General features: G+C 38.1%; 1 protein-coding gene across 3 annotated transcripts in view; it reads left to right on the forward strand.

Annotated features, from left to right (window-relative positions):
* TBC1D15 (TBC1 domain family member 15) overlaps positions 1-20000 on the forward strand; it is an 83374-nt gene that overhangs the window by 17326 nt on the left and 46048 nt on the right. For all 3 annotated transcript variants that reach the window (XM_023226522.1, XM_023226520.1, XM_023226521.1), the window contains exons 2-3: positions 17400-17498; positions 18256-18330. In XM_023226522.1, coding sequence (XP_023082290.1) covers positions 17400-17498; positions 18256-18330 — 174 coding nt within the window. The remainder of the gene's footprint in view (positions 1-17399; positions 17499-18255; positions 18331-20000) is intronic.

The following is a 20000-nucleotide window of genomic DNA, read 5'->3' on the forward strand; positions in this document are numbered from 1 at the left end:
TCTCCTGCCTCAGCCTCCCGAGTAGCTGGGACTACAGGCGCCCGCCAACACGCCCGGCTAATTTTTTGTATTTTAGTAGAGACGGGGTTTCACCGTGTTAGCCAGGATGGTCTCGATCTCCTGACCTTGTGATCCGCCCGTCTCGGCCTCCCAAAGTGCTGGGATTACAGGCTTGAGCCACCGCGCCCGGCCAACAACCAAATCTTGATTTTGACACTATGTATCCTTCGAGCGGTTTTCATATTCAATGTTCTCTGCCAGATGAACTGGAAGATGAAATGAAAACATCATTTATATCCCCATTAGAGATATATTTTAGGTAAGTTTTTGCCATATAATTTATTCCCTTGTAAAATATCTCAAATTAGTAAGTTGTTAGGTGAGTAATATCTCAGATATGGTCTGGGAAACTGATTAGGCTGTTCTGTTTTTACATATTGATGCCTCTGTATCCCTAAGGTAACAGTCATGAGAATGTATTGCCTGTACTTTCTTTTGCTATTTGAGATGCATGGTGCTGATTCTTTGTAGAATTTGGCTTCTTATGGAAGGAGTCTCAAACATGTTGCACATCTCTGGTAGTGTAGACTTTTGTTTTGGTCTTTTTCTTCTTTTAGGCTTCAGTTTGCCAGATTCCTGATTATAGTTTCCATTGACCTTTACCTTCTTGGGATATATATTTTTTCCTTTTTTTCCTGACTTGTTTTTTTCTACTGTTGCTATGAGCTCTTCATTTTCTCTCAAATCTTAGGTAGTAGAAAGGAAGAAAGGGACTGCTGATGTTCTTTCTTTGCTTCCTGTAGTACAGAGGACCTACTCATGTTCACAGCACTGGTAGTTGGTGAATACTATAGATTGGGATGCAAGCAGCACGTAGGATATTGGAACAGTTTTGTCAGTGTCCATATATGCTGAGCCTTAAGTTGATAGCCTTTTTCATTATGTACTCTTTGGACAAATAAAACTTGTAGAGTAGACCTTTCAGTCTCAGCCCCAGAGTAGTGGAAGAACCTTGAGCAAATCACTTGATTTTCTTGCAGTTTTTTCAGTTACAAGATGGGAATGATAATATCTATCTAACTGCATTTTGAGGGTCAGATTTGATAATGTAGAAATGTTTTCGTAAAGTAATGCGTAATAAAAATATTACATAGATAAAAGCATTTGAAGCTTTCTTTAAAAATTTAATTTAATTTTTTTTTTCTTAAAAGATGGGGGTCGGGGGGCATCTTGCTTTACTGCCCAGGATGGTCTTGAACTGCTGGCCTCAAGTGATCCTCCTGTGTTGGCTTCCCAGTGTCCTGCGATTACAGGTGTGAGACACTGCGTCTGCCCAGAACCTTTTAATTTTGCATTAGAGATCATGAATAAAACCAGAGTGAAGAAATTGAAAGCTTATTCTACTAACAAATGTTATCTGAGGTGAAATTATTCACATCATAATTGTTCCCTGTAGCAAAATAATTTTTTGTAACAAATAATGCCTGGAGATAGCTTTTCAAATGTCAGTTATTACAGTTGATAAACATAAGAAGCAGAATGTTCTATGGCAGGATACTACTCAAGAATCAATTCATGATAGAGTCTAAGAAATATCTTCATTATTATATGTTATTGAAATTTTAATTGGACTTTAAAAAATCTAGATTTTGCTTTTATTTTTTAATTGGCACATAATAATTGTACATATTTATGGGGTACAGTGTGATAATTTGATATATGTATATAATGTGTAATCAAATCTTAGCCTATCTATTGCTTAGAACATTTATTATTTCTTTGTGTTAGAAGCATTCACAATCTCTTCTATTTGAAAATATACAATAAAATGTTAATTATATCATGTAATAATGCTGTAGAACATTAGAATTTATTCTTCCTGTCTAGCTGTACTTTAGTATTCATTAACCAACCTTTGTCTACTTCCCTTCCCCCAACCCTTCCCTGCCTATAGTAATTGCTGTTCTGCTTTCTACTTCGATGAAGCCAACTGTTTTAGCTTCTGCATATGAGTTAGAACATGTGGTATTTATCTTTCTGTGGCTGGCTTATTATATATCCTTGATGCTCATCCATGTTACTGCAAATGACAGGATTTTTTTCATTTTTATGGCTTAATAGTATACCATTGTGCATATATACCATATTTTCTTTCTTTTTTTGTTTTTTGAGACAGAGTTTCACTCTTCTTGCCCAGGCTGCAGTGCAGTGGTGTGACCTCAGCTCACCGCAGCCTCTGCCTCCCGCGTTCAAGTGATTCTCCTGTCTCAGCCTCCTGAGTAGCTGGAATTACAGGCATGTGCCACCACGCCTGGCTAATTTTGTATTTTTAGTAGAGACAGGGTTTCTCCCTGTTGGTCAGGCTGGTCTCGAACTCCTGACCTCAGGTGATGTGCCCACTTCGGCCTCCCAAAGTGGTGGGATTACAGGTGTGAGCCACTGTGCCTGGCCACCACATTTTCTTTATCACAGTCATCTGTTGATGGACTCTTAGATTGACTCCTTATCTTGGCTATTGTGAATAGTGCTGCAGTAAACTTGGGAGTGCTTCTTTGACATACTGATTTTCTTTTTTTTTGGATATATAGTCACAAGTGGGATTACTGGATCATATGGTAATTTTTTTTTTTTTCATTTTTTTTGAGATAGAGTCTCACTTTGTTGCTCAGGCTGGCTGGAGTGCAGTGATGTAATCTTGCCTCACTGCAACCTCCCAATTTCTGGGTACAGGCAATCCTCTCACCTCAGCCTCCTGAACAGCTGGGACTACAAGCATGTGCCACCATGTCCGGCTAATTATTTTTATATTTTTGTAGAGATAACGTTTCACCATGTTGCCCAGGCTGGTCTTGAACTCCTGAGTTGAGCCATCTGCCCGCTTTGGCCTCCCAAAGTGTTGGGATTACAAGCGTGAGCCACTGTTTTTAGTTTTTTGAGGAACCTTCATATTGTTTTCTGTAGTGGTTGTACCAATTTACATTCCTTCCAGCAGTATATAAGAGTTATCTTTTCTCCATATCCTCACCAGCATTTTTTTTGTTGCTGTTGTTGTTTTGATGACAAAAAATTAGTCATCAGTAATTAGCCTTTCTGGGATGAGATGGTATCTCATTGAGGTTTTGATTTGCATTTTCTTGCTAATTAGTGATGTTGAACATTTTTTTCATATACTTGTTAGCCATTTGTATGTTTTTTTTTTTGTCATTGTCATTTTTAAATGTAGATATAGAGTTTTATTGGGGGAACCAGCCCCCAGTATTTCAACGTAGGTTCTTTTCTGTTTTCCCTAAGTGTTGGCTGGTCTGAGAAATAGAGTACAAAAGAAAGAAATTTTACAGCTGGGTGTCTGGGGGTGACATCACATGTCGGCAGGTTCCGTGATGCACCTTGAGCTGCAAAACCAGCAAGTTTTTATTAGGGGTTTCGAAAGGGGAGGGGTGTACGAATAGGGAATGGGTCACAGAGATCACATGCTTCAAAGGCAATAAAATATCACAAGGGCAGAGAGGCAGAGTGAGATCACAAGGTCAGGGCAAAACAAGAATTACTGGTGAAGGTCCATGTCCATTGGGTACACATTGTCATTGATAAACATCTTAACAGGAACAGGGTTGAGAGCAGACAACCGGTCTGACTAGAATTTGCCAGGCTGGAATTTCCTAATCCTAGCAAGCCTGAGGACACTGCAGGAGACCAGGGCATATTTCAACCTTTATCTACAACTGCATAAGACAGACACTCCCAGAGCGGCCGTTTTAGAGACCTCCCCCTGGGAATGCATTCGTTTTCCCAGGGTTATTCCTTGAAGAGAAAAGAATTCAGCGGTATTTCTCCTATTTGCTTTCTGAAAGAAGAGAAATATGACTGTTCTGCCTGGCCCTGCAGGCAGTCAGACTTTATGGTTATCTCCCTTGTTCCCTAAAAATCGTTGTTATCCTGTTCTTTTCAAGGTGCCCAGATTTCATATTGTTCAAACACACATGCTTTACAAACAATTTGTGCAGATAACGCAATCATCACAGGGTCCTGAGGTGACGTACATCCTTAGCTTACAAAGATGATGGGATTAGGAGATTAAAGACAGGAATAGGAAATTTATTATAAGAGTATTGATTGGGGAAGTAATAGATGTCCATGAAATCTTCCCAATTTATGTTCAGAGACTGCAGTAAAGACAGGTGTAAGAAATTATAAAAAGTGTTAATTTGGGGAACTAACAAATGTCCATGAAATCTTCACAATTTATGTTCTTCTGCCATGGCTTCAGCTGGTCCCTCTGTTCAGGTTCCCTGACTTCCCGCAACAGAGTTTATTTGTGCCAAGATGGAGGATTGCAGTCCGGGAGCATAGATTGAAGTTGCCCTGAATATAAACTTCCTGTATGTCTTCTTTTGAGAGATACCTATTTAGCTTATTTGCCCTTTTTAAAATTGGAGTATTTTTTTTTCTTTTCTGTTGAGGCTTTTGACTTTCTTGTATCTTCTGGATATTAAACCCTTGTTGGATGTATAGTTTGCAGGTATTTTTTCCCATTCTACAGGTTGTATCTTCATTCTGTTGTTTCCTATGCTATGCAGAAGTTGTTATTTTGATGTAATCCTGTTTGTCTGTTTTTGCTCTTGTTGCCAGTGCTTTTGCAATCTTCTCTATAAAATCTTTGTCCTGACCAGTGCCCTGAATAATTTCCTCTAGTAGTTTTTGAAGCATTTTCTTACAGTACTATCATAGTTTTGGATCTTACATTTAAGCCTTCAATCAATTTTTTTTTTTTCTTAAATGGAGTCTCGCTATGTCGCCCAGGCTGGAGTGCAGTGGTGCGATCTCAACTCACTGCACCCTCTGTTTCCCAGGTTCAAGCGATTCTTCTGCCTCAGCCTCCCAAGTAGCTGGGATTACAGGCACCTGCCACCATGCCCTGCTGATTTTTGTTTTTGTATTTTTAGTAGAGACGGGGTTTCACCATATGGCAGGATGGTCTTGAACTCCCAACCTCAGGTGATCTGCCTGACTCAGCCTCCCAAAGTGCTGGGATTACAAGCATGAGCCACCACGCGTAACCCTTCAATCCATTTTGAGTTGATTTTTGTATATGGTGAGAGATAGGGTTCTAGTTTCATTTTTTCTGCATATACATATTTAGTTTTCCCAGCACCATTTATAGAAGAGGCTGTTTCTTCCTCAGTGAATGTTCTTGGTGACTTTGTCAAAAATCAGTTGGCTCTAAATTTATTTCTGGGTTCCTTATTCTCTTTAATTGGTCTGTGTATGTTTTTATGTCAGCACCATGCTGTTTTGGTTACTGTAGGTTTGTAGTATATTTTGAAGTCTGGTAGTGTGAGGCATCCAGCTTTGTTCTTTTTGTTCAGGATTGCTTTGGCTATTTGGGATCTTTTGTGGTTCCATATGAATTTTAGGATTGTTTTTCAATTTCTGGGAAGATTGTCATTGGTATTTTGATAGAGATTGCATTGAATGTGTAGATTGCTTTTGGTATTGTGGTCATTTTCACAATATTAATTCTACCAGTCTATGAACATGGATGCCTTTCCATTATTTTATGTCCTCCTTAAGTTTTCATCAGTGTTTGTAGTTACTCTTGTAGAGATCTTTCACCTTGGTTAAATTTATTCCTACATTATTTCCTTTTTGTTTGTTTGTAGCTAAATGGAATTGCTTTCTTGGTTTCTTTTTCTGCTAGTTCATTATTGGTGTATAGAAATGCTACTGATTTTTGTACATTGATTTTGCGTCCTGTAACTTTATGTAATTTATCAGTGTTAGGAGTTTTTCGGTAGAGCTTTTAGGGTTTTCTGTAAGATTATATCTGCAAACAAGGATTCCTTACAGTTTGGATGTCCTTTCTTTTTTTCTCTTGTCTAATTGCTCTGGCTGGGACTTCCAGTACTGTGTTGACTAAAAGTGATGAAAGTGGCCATCCTTGTCTTGTACCAGATCTTAGAGAAAAACTTTGAACTTTTCCCTGTTAAGTATAATGTTGGCCGTAAAGTTCATTGTGTTCAAGTATGTTTCTTCTACCAACTTGCTGAAAGTTTTTATCATGAGGGATGTTATAAAATGCTTTTTTTCCCCTGTCTATTGAGATGATCATATTTTTATCCTTCATTCTAATGATGTGATATATCACATTTATTGATTTGCATATGTTGAACCATCCGTGCATCCTGGGATAAATTGCATTTGATCATGGACAGTGATCTTTTTAATGTGCTGCTGGATTCTGCTTATTAGTATTTTGTTGAGAATTTTTGCAAGTATGTTCATCAGGGATATTGGCCTATGGTGTTCTTTTTTTGTTGTGTCTTTGTCTAGTTTTGGCATCAGAGTAATGCTGGCCTTATACAATGAGTTTGGAAAAATTATTTCCTCTTCAGTTTTCTGGAACAGTTTGGGAAGAATTGACATTTGTTCTTCTCCAAATGTTTGGTGGAATTCCACAGTGAAGCCATTGGGTTTTGGGCTTTTCTTTCATAGGAGACTTTTCATTACTGATTCAAACTTACTATAATTGTTTTGTTCAGGTTTTTGATTTCTTCTTGATTCAGTCTTGATAAGTGTGTCCAGGACTTTATCCATACTCCAGTTTGTTGGAGTATGGTTGGTTGTACTAGTCTCTTTAGTGATCCTTTGTATTTCTGTGGTATGTTTTAATGTATAGTTTTTAAATTTCTGATTTTATTTGGGTCTTCTCACTTTTTTCTTGCTTTGTCTAACTAATGGTTTGTCAGTTTTGTCTGCCTTTAGAAATAAATTAACTTGGTTCTGTTAATTTTTTCTTTTTTGGTCTCAATTTTATTTCTATTCTGATCTTTATTTCTTTTCTTCTATTCATTTGTGTTTGGTTTGTTACTGTTGTGTTTCTATTTTTGTTTATTTCAAGAAGTTTAAGAAATTTACTTACTAATTTCTTCTTTGACCCATTGGTCATTCAGAAACATGTTTAATTTTCATGTATTTGTACAAATTTGCAAGTTCTTGTTTCTCATTTCTAGTTTTATTCCATTAGAGTCAGAAAAGATACTTCATATGATTTCCGTTCTTTTAAGCTTGTTTAGATTTGTTTGTTTGCTGCCTAACATGTTCTCTCCTAGGGTATTGGTCATGTATTGATGAAAAGAATGTATATTATGCAGCTGTTGGATAAAATGTTTTTAAATGTCTGTTAGGTTCATTTAGTCTAAAGTGCAGCTTAAATCCATTTTTTTTCTTGTTGATTTTCTGTCTAGATGATCTGTCCGTTGCTGAGAGTGGGGTGTTGAGGTCCCCAACTGTTATGTATTGGAGTATAGCTCTCCCTTTAGAGCTAGTATTTTGCTTTATGTATCTGGGTGCTTTGGTGTTGAGTGCATATATATTTGTAGTTGTTATATCCTCTTGCTGAATTGATCCCTTTTTCATTATATAATAACCTTGTCTCTTTTTACAGTTTTTGATTTTTAAGTCTGTTTCATCTGATACACATAAAGCTACACCTGCTGTCTTTTGGTTTCAGTCTGTATGTGTCTTTACAGATGAAGTGAGTTTCCCGTTGGCAGCATATAGTTGAGTCATTTAAAAAATTCCATTTATCCAGTCTATATCTTTTATGTATAAACAAATATAAAATTTGTTTATATTCAAGGTTGTTATTGATAGGTGAGGATTTATTCCTCTCATTTTGTTAATTGTTTCTGGTGGTTTTGTATATCCTTTGTTCCTTTTTTGCTCTCATAGTTTATCATTGAAGTCTGGTGGTTTTCTGTAATAGTAAGGTTTGATTCTGTTTGCTTTATCCTTTGTGTATCTCTCTAGCAATGAGTTTTATACTTTTGTATGATTTCATTATAGTAATTTTCATCTTTTTTTCCTTCCAGATATAGGACTCCTTTGGGCAGTTCTTGTAAGGCCAACCTAGTAGTGATAAATTCCCTCAGTTTTCACTTGTCTGGAGAAGACTTTTATTTCTTTCTGATTTCTGAAAGACAGTTTTACTGGATACAGTATTCTTGGCTAGAAGTATTTTTCTTCCATCACATTGAATATATCATCCCATACTGTCCTGGCCTGTAAGGTTTCTAAGGAAAAAATCTACTTTTAGGCTGGGTGCGGTGGCTCATGCCTATAATCCCAGCACTTTGGGACGCCAAGGCGGGTGGATCATGAGGTCAGGAGATCGAGACCATCCTGGCTAACATGGTGAAACCCCGTTTCTACTAAAAATACAAAAAATTAGCCGGGCGTAGTGGCAGGTGCCTGTAGTCCCAGCTACTCGGGAGGCTGAGGCAGGAGAATGGTGTAAAATTGAGAGGCTGAGCTTACAGTGAGCCAAGATCATGCTGCTGCACTCCAGCCTGGGTGAGAGAGTGAGACTCCATTTCAAAAAAAAAAAAAAAAGAAAAGAAAAGAAAGAAATCTGCTTTTAATCTAACAGGGCCTTCCTTATATGTGACTTGACTTTTTTTCCTGCTGTTCTTAGAATTCTCTTTTGACAGTTAGACTATAATGTACCTTAGGGAAGACCTTTTTAGGTTGAATCTATTTGGGGACTTGTGAGGTTTTTGAATCTGGATGATTTTTATTTCTCTCTCCAGACTTGGGAAGTTTTCGGTTATTTTATTAAATAGGTTTTCTACACCTTTTCTTGTCTCTTATCCCTTTGAAAGTGCCATAATAGGAATATTTGCTTGCTTAATGGTGTCCCATAAGGCTTATAGGCTTTTGTCAGTCTTTTTTTTCCCCCCACTGAATGGGTAATATTAGACTACTTATTTTTAAATTCAGAGATTCTTTTGCTTGATCAAGTCTGCTATTGAAGCTCTCCATTGTATGTTTTTATTTTATCATTGAATTCCTCAGCTGCAGAATTTCTGTTTGGCTCTTTTTTATTATTTCTATTTCTTTATGGAATTTCTCATTCATGTCATGAATTATTTTTCTGGTTTTATTGAATTATCTGTATTTTTTTTGTATTTCATTGTGTTTCCTTAAGGTTATTATTTTGAATTTCTTTTGTTGATTTCTTTTTCACTGGGGTCTGCTACTAGAGAATAGTATGTTCCCTTGGTGGTTTCCTATTTCCTTGCCTTTTTTTTTTTGAGATGGAATTTCACTCGTGTTGCCCAGGCTGAAGTGCAATGACACCATCTCGGCTCACTGCAACCTCTACCTCCCGGATTCAAGCTATTTTCCTGCCTCAGCCTCCTTAGTAGCTGGGACTACAGGCGTGCGCCACCATGCCCAGCTAATTTTTGTATTTTTAGTAGAGATGGGGTTTCACCATGTTGACCAGGATGGTCTTGATCTCTTGACCTCATGATCTGCCCGCCTCAGCCTCCCAAAGTGCTGGGGTTACAGGTGTGAGCTACTGCACTTGGCCGCTTTTTGTTTTCGTTTCATGCGTGCCTCTGTTGATGTCCTTGCATCTAGTGGAACAATTAATTCCCTTTTCTAAACTCTGTAGAGTGGCTTTTATAGAGAATAACTTTCACCTGCAGTTGAGTGTTTTCTTGTTTTGTTTTGTTTTGTTTGAGACGGAGTCGCACTCTATTGCCCAGGCTGGAGTGCAATGGCGTGATCTCGGCTGACTGCAATCTCTGCCTCCTGGGTTCAAGCAGTCCTCTGCCTCAGCCTCCTGAGTAGCTGGGATTACAGGCGCTCACCACCATGCCTGACTAATTTTTGTATTTTTAGTGGAGACAGGGTTTCACCATCTTGGCCAGGCTGGTCTTGAACTCCTGACCTTGTGATCCACCTGCCCTGGCCTCCCAAACTGCTGGGATTACAGGCATGAGCCACCGTGCCTGGCCCACTTGCAGTTGAGTTTTAATTTATTGGTTGAGAAGGGTGTAGTGATTGTTTCCAAATAGGTGCAGTGGTATAGTATCCATGTAACTTCTTTAGCTGCTTTCAGTATCAGCAATAATTGTGGCACCTCGGTGGCATAGGTTGTAGAACTTTGTGGCAGCAGTGGTAATGTTCTTGCTGTCGAGGGCTTTTGGGGTCCTCCTCGTCTCGTTTTCCTCACAACAGGAGACTTAGCTGAGGGTGTCTAAGTTGTTTTTGGTGTCAGATTTGTCATGGCCCATAAGCAGCTGCAGTGGCACTGTATTCTATGTGTAGGTGCTTGGAGCAGCTGTGGGTTTCAATGTCTAGGCTCCGCATCTCATAAACCTATTTTGTCATCTTGTTCTTGGGGTGCAGGTTTGCTTGCTCTGGCTGTGTTGGATATAGGTTGCCCACAGAGCCAGGATCTATGACACTGAGGCACCCTCTAGCAGCCCGGGCCCAGGGGAATGAGTTGTAGCTATGATTCTCTTCCTGGAGGGCAGGGCACAACACTGGCCTGACTCCTGGGAAGAGGGGGTACTTTGAAGGTTTCGACCTGAGGAGCAGGGTGTGGCTACAATTCAGGAATTTAAGCCAATAGGGTTCTCATTTGGATCTCACTTGGATCTCAGGGGATGAGGTCCTGGGTAGTAGAGACTCTAGACCTTGGGATGGTGGGGTTTGGCAGTATTCAGACTCTGTGAATCCAGGTGCAATAGCAGCAAGTACCCCAGAATGGCAGAACACAGCTGTGATTTGGGCCCCAGGAGGGGGGGCGGGTATGGAATAGCACAGGGATGACTTTATTCCCCAGGGAGAGGAGTATCTCAACAGCTTAGACGCTGGAGGGCTAATCCAGTTCCAGAGAAGCAAGGTACTAGAGTTGTTTGGCCTGTAGGGTGGGCTATCTAGGTCAGCCACAGGTATTTGTCTCGGATGTGGGGTACCTCAGCCTGGGGTTGTGTAGCTGCTCAGGCAGGGCACCGATTTCCCAGGGAGTGATATGCGCTTCCAGCTTTGGCCTGGTGGGGCGTGACTGTTCTGTGCAGCTCAGGCACATTTCCCCGCAACGGAGGGTGCCACTTCAGCTTGGGTACTGGGGTGTGTGATTGCTCTGGGTGGCCAAGGCACTGTTTCAACTTGGAAACTGGGGATATGGGACTGCTCTGAGTGGCCAAAGTCCTGTTTTCCCAGAGGGCAAGATGCCACTTTTAGCTCTGGCCTGAGGGTGTGAGGGCAAGTGTAGGTGGACTGACTCTGTTTCCACTTGGCCCCACAGGGAAGGGTGTACCAACTGTTCACAGCTGGCTTGGGAATGGGCCAGTGGACTGGGGTGGTTCGGTGGTGGCTTAGTCTCAGTGATGAAGGGAATCTGTGGCTACTTTCCCCCAGAGCAATACACATTCTGCCACAGTTCCAGTTCCAAGGTGGCATAGTGCAGTAGTCTTTTGGGCCACAAGGGTGGACATAGTATCTTCCTTCTTGGGGGAGCACAGCTATTTGGACTCCAGGTAGCTCCCTCAGCTGGTGTTAGTGCCTGTGAGGACTGCAGGGACCCCACTGGTGAGGTCTGTAGGTGTCCAAGTTGTTGGTGGAGGCTGCTGGTATTCTCTCGTTTACATCGTTGCTTTAGGAAGAAGTTCCTCCTGGTTCCCAGATGATCTCAACTCTGGGATGGAGTGATGAGATCCCAATATTTCCTTCTTTCTCTGTGGCCATCCTGAGTTTCTGTGTGCTTACAAGGGTTTCTGTTATTCCTCTGATGTACTCTAGTGCTCTCCCTCAGTTATTACTTATTTTTATTTTTAGAGACAGAGTCTTGCTGTGTTGCCCAGGCTAGTTTTGAACTCCTAGGCTCAACGAATCCTCCTGCCTCGACCTCTCAAAGTGCCGGGATTACAGGCGTGAGCCACTTCGCCTGGCCTGCCTCCTCAGTTTTTTTGTTAAAATATAGTTGTTGGTTCATTGTTTTGGTTGCTTGTTGGGGGTTGGGGAGAGATGAGTACTAGGGCCTTCTAGATGACCATCTTGTTGACATCAGTCTCTGGACTTCTGTTTTTGTATTTTGGGCTATTTAAAATAGTTGGTATTTGAGAGTTGTGATTTTTGTATTTTAATAAACACATATGCTTAGAGATTGGGGTGATGAACAGGTATGTCATATGAATAAAAAATAAGATCACACCCTTAAAAAATAGATTGAAAGACTACAATATTCAATGAATGATTTAAACCAAGATGATATTGAAAAGGGTTAAGCTTCTTGTGTAGAATATTTAGGAGTTCAGATGAGAGTAAGGGTTTTTGTTTAAAGGCCAAATGCTCCTGCATTGGTTTATAAATTTAGACATTTAAAAATTGGTTTTCAGTTCTGAAGCAGCATTGTTTTCTGCATTTAAGCCATTTCAGGAACTGTTGTCCTCTAGGGAAGCCATGTGGAAATTTTCTGGTAGTTTTTTTAGGCAATAACAGTTATGATTTAATGGATGAATGTTTCAGCAAATCTGTGATTGGTGACTTTACTAAAGACCACATATTCATCCAAGGAAACACTGGATTACAGATTTCCTGATGACTCTTTCCTCAATTCATTCTTGTCATAAAATAGAGATGTGGATAACAATATCAGTTTTGACTTATTCGGGGTGGCTGTGAGGATTTATGTGAGAGCAGGGTACTTTGGAAACAAGGTGCTACAGGTTGATTATCCCTTATTCAAAATACTGGGGACCCAAAAGTGTTTTGGATTTTGGATTGTTTTGGATTTTGGAATATTTGCAGTATACTGGTTGAGCATCCCCACTGTAAATACCTGAAATCCACAAAGTGTTCATTTTTAAAAAAAATTATTTATTTATTTTTTAGAGACAGGATCTTACTTTGTTGCCCAGGCTGGTCTCGAACTCCTGGGTTCAAGCAGTCCTCTCATTTTGGCCTTTCAAAGTGCTGGGATTACAGGCCTGAGCCACCGTACTCAGCCGAGGAAGTGTTCCAGGGTCCATTTCATTTGAGCTTGAAGCTGGTGCACAAATTTTGGAGCATTTCAGATTTAATATTTTTGAATTAGGGTTGCTCAAACTATGTTTAAGTTAAAACAGTTATTACTAAGTGATTTTATATTTGAAGTAAATTATGTACCAATGCAACTATTTTTTTCCTGTGCCCTTAAGTCTTTTTTTTTTTGAGGCGGAATCTTGCTCTGTCGCCCCAACTGGAGTGCAGTGGCCGGATCTCAGCTCACTGCAAGCTCCGCCTCCCGGGTTTACACCATTCTCCTGCCTCAGCCTCCTGAGTAGCTGAGATTATAGGCCCCCGCCACCTTGCCCAGCTAGTTTTTGTATTTTTAGTAGAGACGGGGTTTCACCGTGTTAACCAGGATGGTCTCGATCTCCTGACCTCGTGATCTGCCCGTCTCGGCCTCCCAAAGTGCTGGGATTACAGGCTTGAGCCACCGTGCCTGGCCTAAGTCTTATAAAATATAATACTTTGTAAGATTTAGTAGCTATTACAAATTAATAAATTTATTAATTTTATTAATCTGCCATTTCTGGCAGAACTATTACTGTGTATCAGTTAACATCACACCCTTGAAAATTAGAAAGCTAAACATGACTGCTTTCTGAAGACAGTATAAATGTGGTTTGAAATTTGGAGTTTTGGGGTGTATAATTTGTTCCTCAAAAGGGGCTGAAGAGTTGAGGAACACAGAATACAGAATGAGTGCAGCTTTGACTTTTTTTTGTTGAGACGGAGTTTTGCTCTGTTGCTCAGGCTGGAGTGCAGTGGCACGATCTCGGCTCACTGCAAACTCCGTCTCCCGGGTTCATGCTGTTCTCCTGCCTCAGCCTCCCGAATAGCTGGGACTACAGGCGCCCACCACCACACCCGGCTAATTTTTTCTGTTTTTCAGTAGAGATGGGGTTTCACCGTGTTACCCAACATAGTCTCAGTCTCCTGACCTCATGATCCGCCCACCTTGGCCTCCCAAAGTGCTAGGATTACAGTTGTGAGCCACTGCGCCCAGCCAGCTTTGACTTTTTTGTAAGGTGTCTGTCACTTTAATTATTTTCCCAGCTGAACTACTTAGGAAACTCTTTCAACTTTTCCTTAGGTGAAAAAAAAGTAGGCAACACTTACCCAACAAATGTAAGAGAAAGAGTTGCTTAATGTGCCTAAATAAGGTAAAATGTTTTATTTGGTTGTATAGGGTTCACCTCATTAAGGTTCCAGAATCTCTTTAGTGTTAATGGTATCATAGAACTTTAGATTGCATTGTTAATGATAGCAAGCTTTTCTTGCCAAATGAGTGTCTCTTTTTCCACTATGAGAATTAGGAAGTGTCCGACTATTTTACTAGCTGAGTCTTATGTGAAAATATGCTAAAGTATTATTTCTGAGTCTCTGATCCATGTGTCACAAAGGCTTGAGAATATTTTTCTCAATATCTTTTTAAAAATGAATTTTATTATGTACATTTAAGGTTTACAACGTATTATGGGATACATATAGATAGTAAAATGGTTACTGTAGTGAATTAGATTAACATATTTGTCATCTCACATAGTTACTTTTTTGTGACAACAGCAGCTAAAATCTTATTTAACTGGAGGATAGCATTATGCCACGTGAAATAAGCAGATACGGAAAGAAAAATAATTGTGGGATTTCACTTATATGTGGAATATGCTTAATAAAAAAAACAACTCAGGGCTGGGCGCAGCGGCTCACACCTGTAATCCGAGCACTTTGGGAGGCCAAGGCGGGCAGATTACCTGAGGTCAGGAGTTCGAGACCAGCCTGGCTAACATGGTGAAACCCACAAAAATTAGTCGGGCATGGTGGTACGTGCTTGTAATCCCAGCTACTCAGGATGCTGAGGCAGAAGAATCACTTGAACCTGGGAGGCAGAGGTTGCAGTGAGCTGAGATCGTGTCACTGCACTCCAGCCTGGGCGACGGAGCAAAACTGTCTCAAAAAAAAAAAAAAAAAAAAAAAAAACCCTCAAATACAGAGAATTAAACAGTGGTTACCACTAGTCAGGGTTGCTAGGAAATGGAGAGATATAGGTCAAAGGATAGAAGATAGATACATATGATGAACAAGTCTAGAGATCTAATGTACAGCATGCAGACTAAATAAAATTACATTGCAAAATTGGAGATTTTAAGGGATTTCTTTTCCATAACCTTTTCATTTTTTTGTGTGTTTCTAGGTAGGATTATCTGGTTCGCCCTCCTGTTTTATAAATTGATAGACTGAAGTCTAGAAAATTTAGTTTATACTTCTGGACTTTCCTTTTTTCATGTTACTCTTTAAAATTATTTTTAAATATATGACTATATTTTCACTTTGAAATATTCAAATAAGTCAGTCATTAACATAGAAAGTTAACAGTTCCTCCTTCAACCTTTCCTCATCCTATTCTCCCGAAGTAATCTTTGTTAAACAGCTTAAAGTATCCTCCCAGAATTTGTTCTGTATATTTCACACAGATAGAAACTTTATAAAAGTGTAAATGTCAGCATACTGTATATACATGATGATTTTTCTGTGTGCATTGTCTGTTTGCTCATCCATTTAATCTGCCTCATCCTAACTCCTGAATAGTATCCCCCATAGAATAGATATCCCAAGATATATTTGATAATTTTCCTATTCGTGGATGTTTAGATGCATATCCTTTCTTTCCTCCTCCTCTTCTCCTTCTCCTCCTTCTCCTTACTCTAAAATTATAAATAATACTGCTGTGAATATTCTTATGCATATTTTTGTGCATATATCTATAGGCTTTAAAATTTCTCATCTCCACAAACAATATAGAATTGTTTCCCACCCTTTCTCAGCTCATCCTATCCCCATGTAAGCTTCTGTTTGTTTACATGCTGGTCTGATGCTTAACAACTATTTCAGTAAAGGCCATGTTACTTAGGTTTTTGACATCAAAACTTCCTTAGTGATCTTAATTACTTAAAAGACTCTTTCCTGACACAAGTCCATATCACAGTTGATTAACGTTAACAAACCCGAGAGAGAGGCAGTAAAAGAGAGGCAGTAAAAGTAATGTGGAACCTTTATATTGTGGTGGCTAAGAGCACAGTTTTCTGTTGTCAGACTACCTGGGTTTCAATTTCATCACTACCTGTTGTTATTTGCCTCATTTACCTAGGGCAGTTATTTAACCACTTTCAGTTTTCTTATTCACACAAATGGGCTCCTCATCCCCATGGTGTAGTAGAATATAGTTATATAATCTATGGTTTAGGGTGGTTGTAAGGATTAAGTTACAACATATGAAGTTCCTAGTGTATAAGTGTTCTGTAAATGTTAGCTAAAAACAGGAGGATACATGCCCATTTACATTTATGAATGAAGGAGTGATAGACTGATGGTGCTCGTCTTGCATTGCTGGCCCATGATATTCTGAAGACTAATATTAATAAAAGGTCTACAGAAATAGAATAATAAACTCTATTGACCAGACTTACATATGTCAAAAGTAAGTAGGTCTAGAAGTGACTGTTTTTCTTTTACTTATTTTCATAATTAAAAAAAAATTTTAATGATTTGAAATGGGTTTCAAGAATGGAATCTTAATTTATAACATTATGTCTATGAAAAATGAAGCTTCACTTTAAATGTTTAAACTTACTTGGGAGTTAACTTTAAGTCTCCCCTATATTCCCATAGGAATTTATTCAAGGATTATGTCTTTATCATCTTCATGTACTTTGTCTTTTATGTGCTTTTTACATATAGAAGCACTCAGTTAATATTGTGAAATTGAATTAGTTTAGTCATTTCTAGGAGTCCCCATCACTACTCTCTTTAGTTTTGTTCTCATTGCTACTCTCTAAAATTCCTGTATTATTTCCCGAATTTCTATGCCGTGGTGTTTCAAAAATACACCAAAATGATCTTACAGTAAAAATGTGCTATTATGGGAATAGTTAGAAAAGATTGATTCCTCATTGTGTTTCATTTGTTCTTATTCTTAGATATTTTCAAGTGCATTTTCAATTCTAGCTCAGTATTTTCCTTAATGCTCATGAAAAAAATATTTTTTTTTGTTTTTTTAGAGAGATGAGTTATTGCAGTATTGTTCAGTGTGGAGTGCAGTGGCCATTCACAGGTGGATAGCACCCTACAACCTTGAACTCTTGGGCTTAAGCCCAGCCTCCCAAGTAGCTAGGACTACTGGCATGTGCCACTGCATCTGGTGAAAAATATAAATTTTAGGTGGATTTTAAATATTGAGACTTGTTGCAGTTAGTCTGACATCTTTAAGTAGAAGATCAAGATTGTGATTATCACGAATCTGATAACAGAGCATGAATTTAGGAATTAGGAATTTAGGATAACAGGAATGAATTTAGCAAAGCAGAATTCATTCCAGTTTATGTTTGCTTGATTGAAGTGCTCTTAAGTCTGAGAGGTATTTTTTTAAATAATACATTTATGTATGAAATAATCAGAAACTTGGCCAAGTATGATAAGAAAATATATCTTAATATTTTTAATAAATGTTAAAATAGTACTCAATAGAAATAACATGATTAACTTTATTTTTCCTGTTATAGATTATATATGAACAGGAAGGAGTATATATTCACTCATCTTGTGGAAAGACCAATGACCAAGACAGCTTGATTTCAGGAATATTACGTGTTTTAGAAAAGGTAAGTTTCTAGTAAATGATATTATTTAATAATAGTTTATAGTGGTGATTCATCTTTGGAGAATTATCAGAAAGTTTGAATTTCATATGTAAGATACAATTATGTAATTGAACAGTAATTGTAAATTTAACATGGATATGATGTAGTAGTCAAACACATGCTCTTTAACTTATGATGGGGTTATGTCTTGATAAACCCATCAAAATTGCAAATATTATTTATCAAAAATGCATTTAATACACCTAACTTACTGGACATCATAGTTTAATTTCCTTAAATGTGCTCAGAATACTTACATTAGCCTACATTTGGGCAAAATTATCTAACATAAAGCCTGTTTTATAATCAATTGTTGATTTTCTCATGTAATATATTGAATACTGTGCTGAAAGTGAAAAACAATGTTTCTTTGGTTACTTGAAGTATGATTTCTACTGCATGTGCATTGCTTTTACACCATCCTGTTACAAAAAAATCCTGAGTCAAACCATCATGAGTCAGAGATCGTCTGTACTTTAGATAAAATGACATGGAATATTCTAAAACTTATGTAGAAGTTGCAGTAATATAAATTTTTCATAATGAAAAATAGGCAGAATTTGAAAAATGTATGTAACATTTTTGGTTTACATGTGATATTAGCATATTTGAAATGTAAATACTTAAGAGGCTGAAATTTTATTTTGGGTTCAGGGAATAGAATAATTAAGAATAACATTGCTGAATATTAAATATAGTTCATAATTTCTTTCTCTAGGATGCTGAAGTAATAGTGGACTGGAGACCATTGGATGATGCATTAGATTCCTCTAGTATTCTCTATGCTAGAAAGGTATTTAAGAAAAAAATGTGTGACTAAGGGAATACCATTTAAAAAATAACAGTATTATCGATATATAATTCACATACCATAAAATGCATCCTTTTAAAGCATACAATTCAGTGGTTTTTAGTATATTTACAAAGTTGTGCAACCATTTATCAGTATCTAATTTTAGAACATTTTCATCACCCTCCAGAACTCTTATCAGCAAGTTACCCCTCATTTCACCTACTTTCAGTCACTGGCAATCAATAATCTACTTTCTGTCTCTAAGGATTTGCCTATGCTAGACATTTCATATAAATGGAGTCATGTAATATGTAATTTTTTTTTTGACTGGCTTCTTTCACTTTGCATAAGGTTTTCAAGGTTCATTCATGTTATATAGCATGTGTGGTCCTTTTGTTTTTGATGAATAAAATTGTGTATACAATTGTATTGTGTAATAGTGTATATATCACAATTTTATTCATTAATTGATGAACATTTGGGTTGTTTTCACTTTGGGGCTAATATATATAATGCTGCTGTGAGCATTCATTTGCAGGTTTTTGTGTGAACATGTTTTTATTTCTCTTGAGTATATACCTAGGAGTAGAATTACTGGGTTCCATAATTTTGTGTTTAACATTTGGGGGAACTGCCAGACTTTTTCAGAGCGGCTGCATCATTTTCTAATCCAGCCATATATGAGGATTCCAATTTCTCTATATCCTCATCAACGCTTGTTATTATCCTTTTAATTTTAGTAAACCTAGTGGATATGAATTTCTGTTTGTTTCCTAGGGCTACTGTAAACAAGTCACCACAAACTGGGTGACTTAGAACAGTCTTAATTTATTGTCTCTCAGTTCTGGAGACTAGAAATCAGCAATCAGGATATTAGCAGGATTGGTTTCTTCTGAGGGCTATTAGGGAGACTGTTGCCTGTCTGCTAATTTATAGTAGCATCAGACATTCCTTGGTTTGTAGATTGTGTCCTCTGTGTGTTTTCACATCATCTTCTATCTGTTCATGTCTATCTCTGTGTTTATCCCCTTTTTATAAGGACATTAGTGATATTGGATTAGGGCCCATCCTGATAATCTCATTTTAACTTGATTACTTGTATTAAGACCCTATTTCCATTAGGTTGGTGCAAAGGTAATTGAGGTCTTTGACATTGCTTTAATGGCTTGTCTTTTGACAAATGACATTGCTTTTGCACCAGCCTAATAAGTAGAGTCACATTCTGAGGTAATGGGAGTTAGGACATTAATTTATCTTTTTGGGAGGGGGCAGCACAATTCAAACCATAACTGAAGTTGTATGTCGTTGTGGTTTTAATTTATATTTTCCTAATGACTAATGATGTTGAACATCTTTTCATGGGATTTTTGGCCACGTGGTGTATACAGCTGTCCTCTGGTATCTGTGGGGTACTGGTTCCATTCGATGTAGCATAGTACTTGGTGCACAGCAAATTCGAGTGTTACCTTTTGGAACTTTGTGGAATTTTTTTAGATTCCATTTGTTGAATCCACAGATACAGAACCCATGGATATGGAGGGTCAACTGTATCTTCTTTGGAGAAATGCCTGTTCTAAATCTTTTGCCTATTTATTTATTTATTTATTTATGTATATTTACTATTATTTTTTTGAGACGGAATCTCGCTCTGTCGCCCAGGCTGGAGTGCA

The sequence above is a fragment of the Piliocolobus tephrosceles genome, chromosome 10 (genome assembly GCF_002776525.5).
Source record: "Piliocolobus tephrosceles isolate RC106 chromosome 10, ASM277652v3, whole genome shotgun sequence".
In the NCBI taxonomy this organism is placed as follows: Eukaryota; Metazoa; Chordata; class Mammalia; order Primates; family Cercopithecidae; genus Piliocolobus; species Piliocolobus tephrosceles.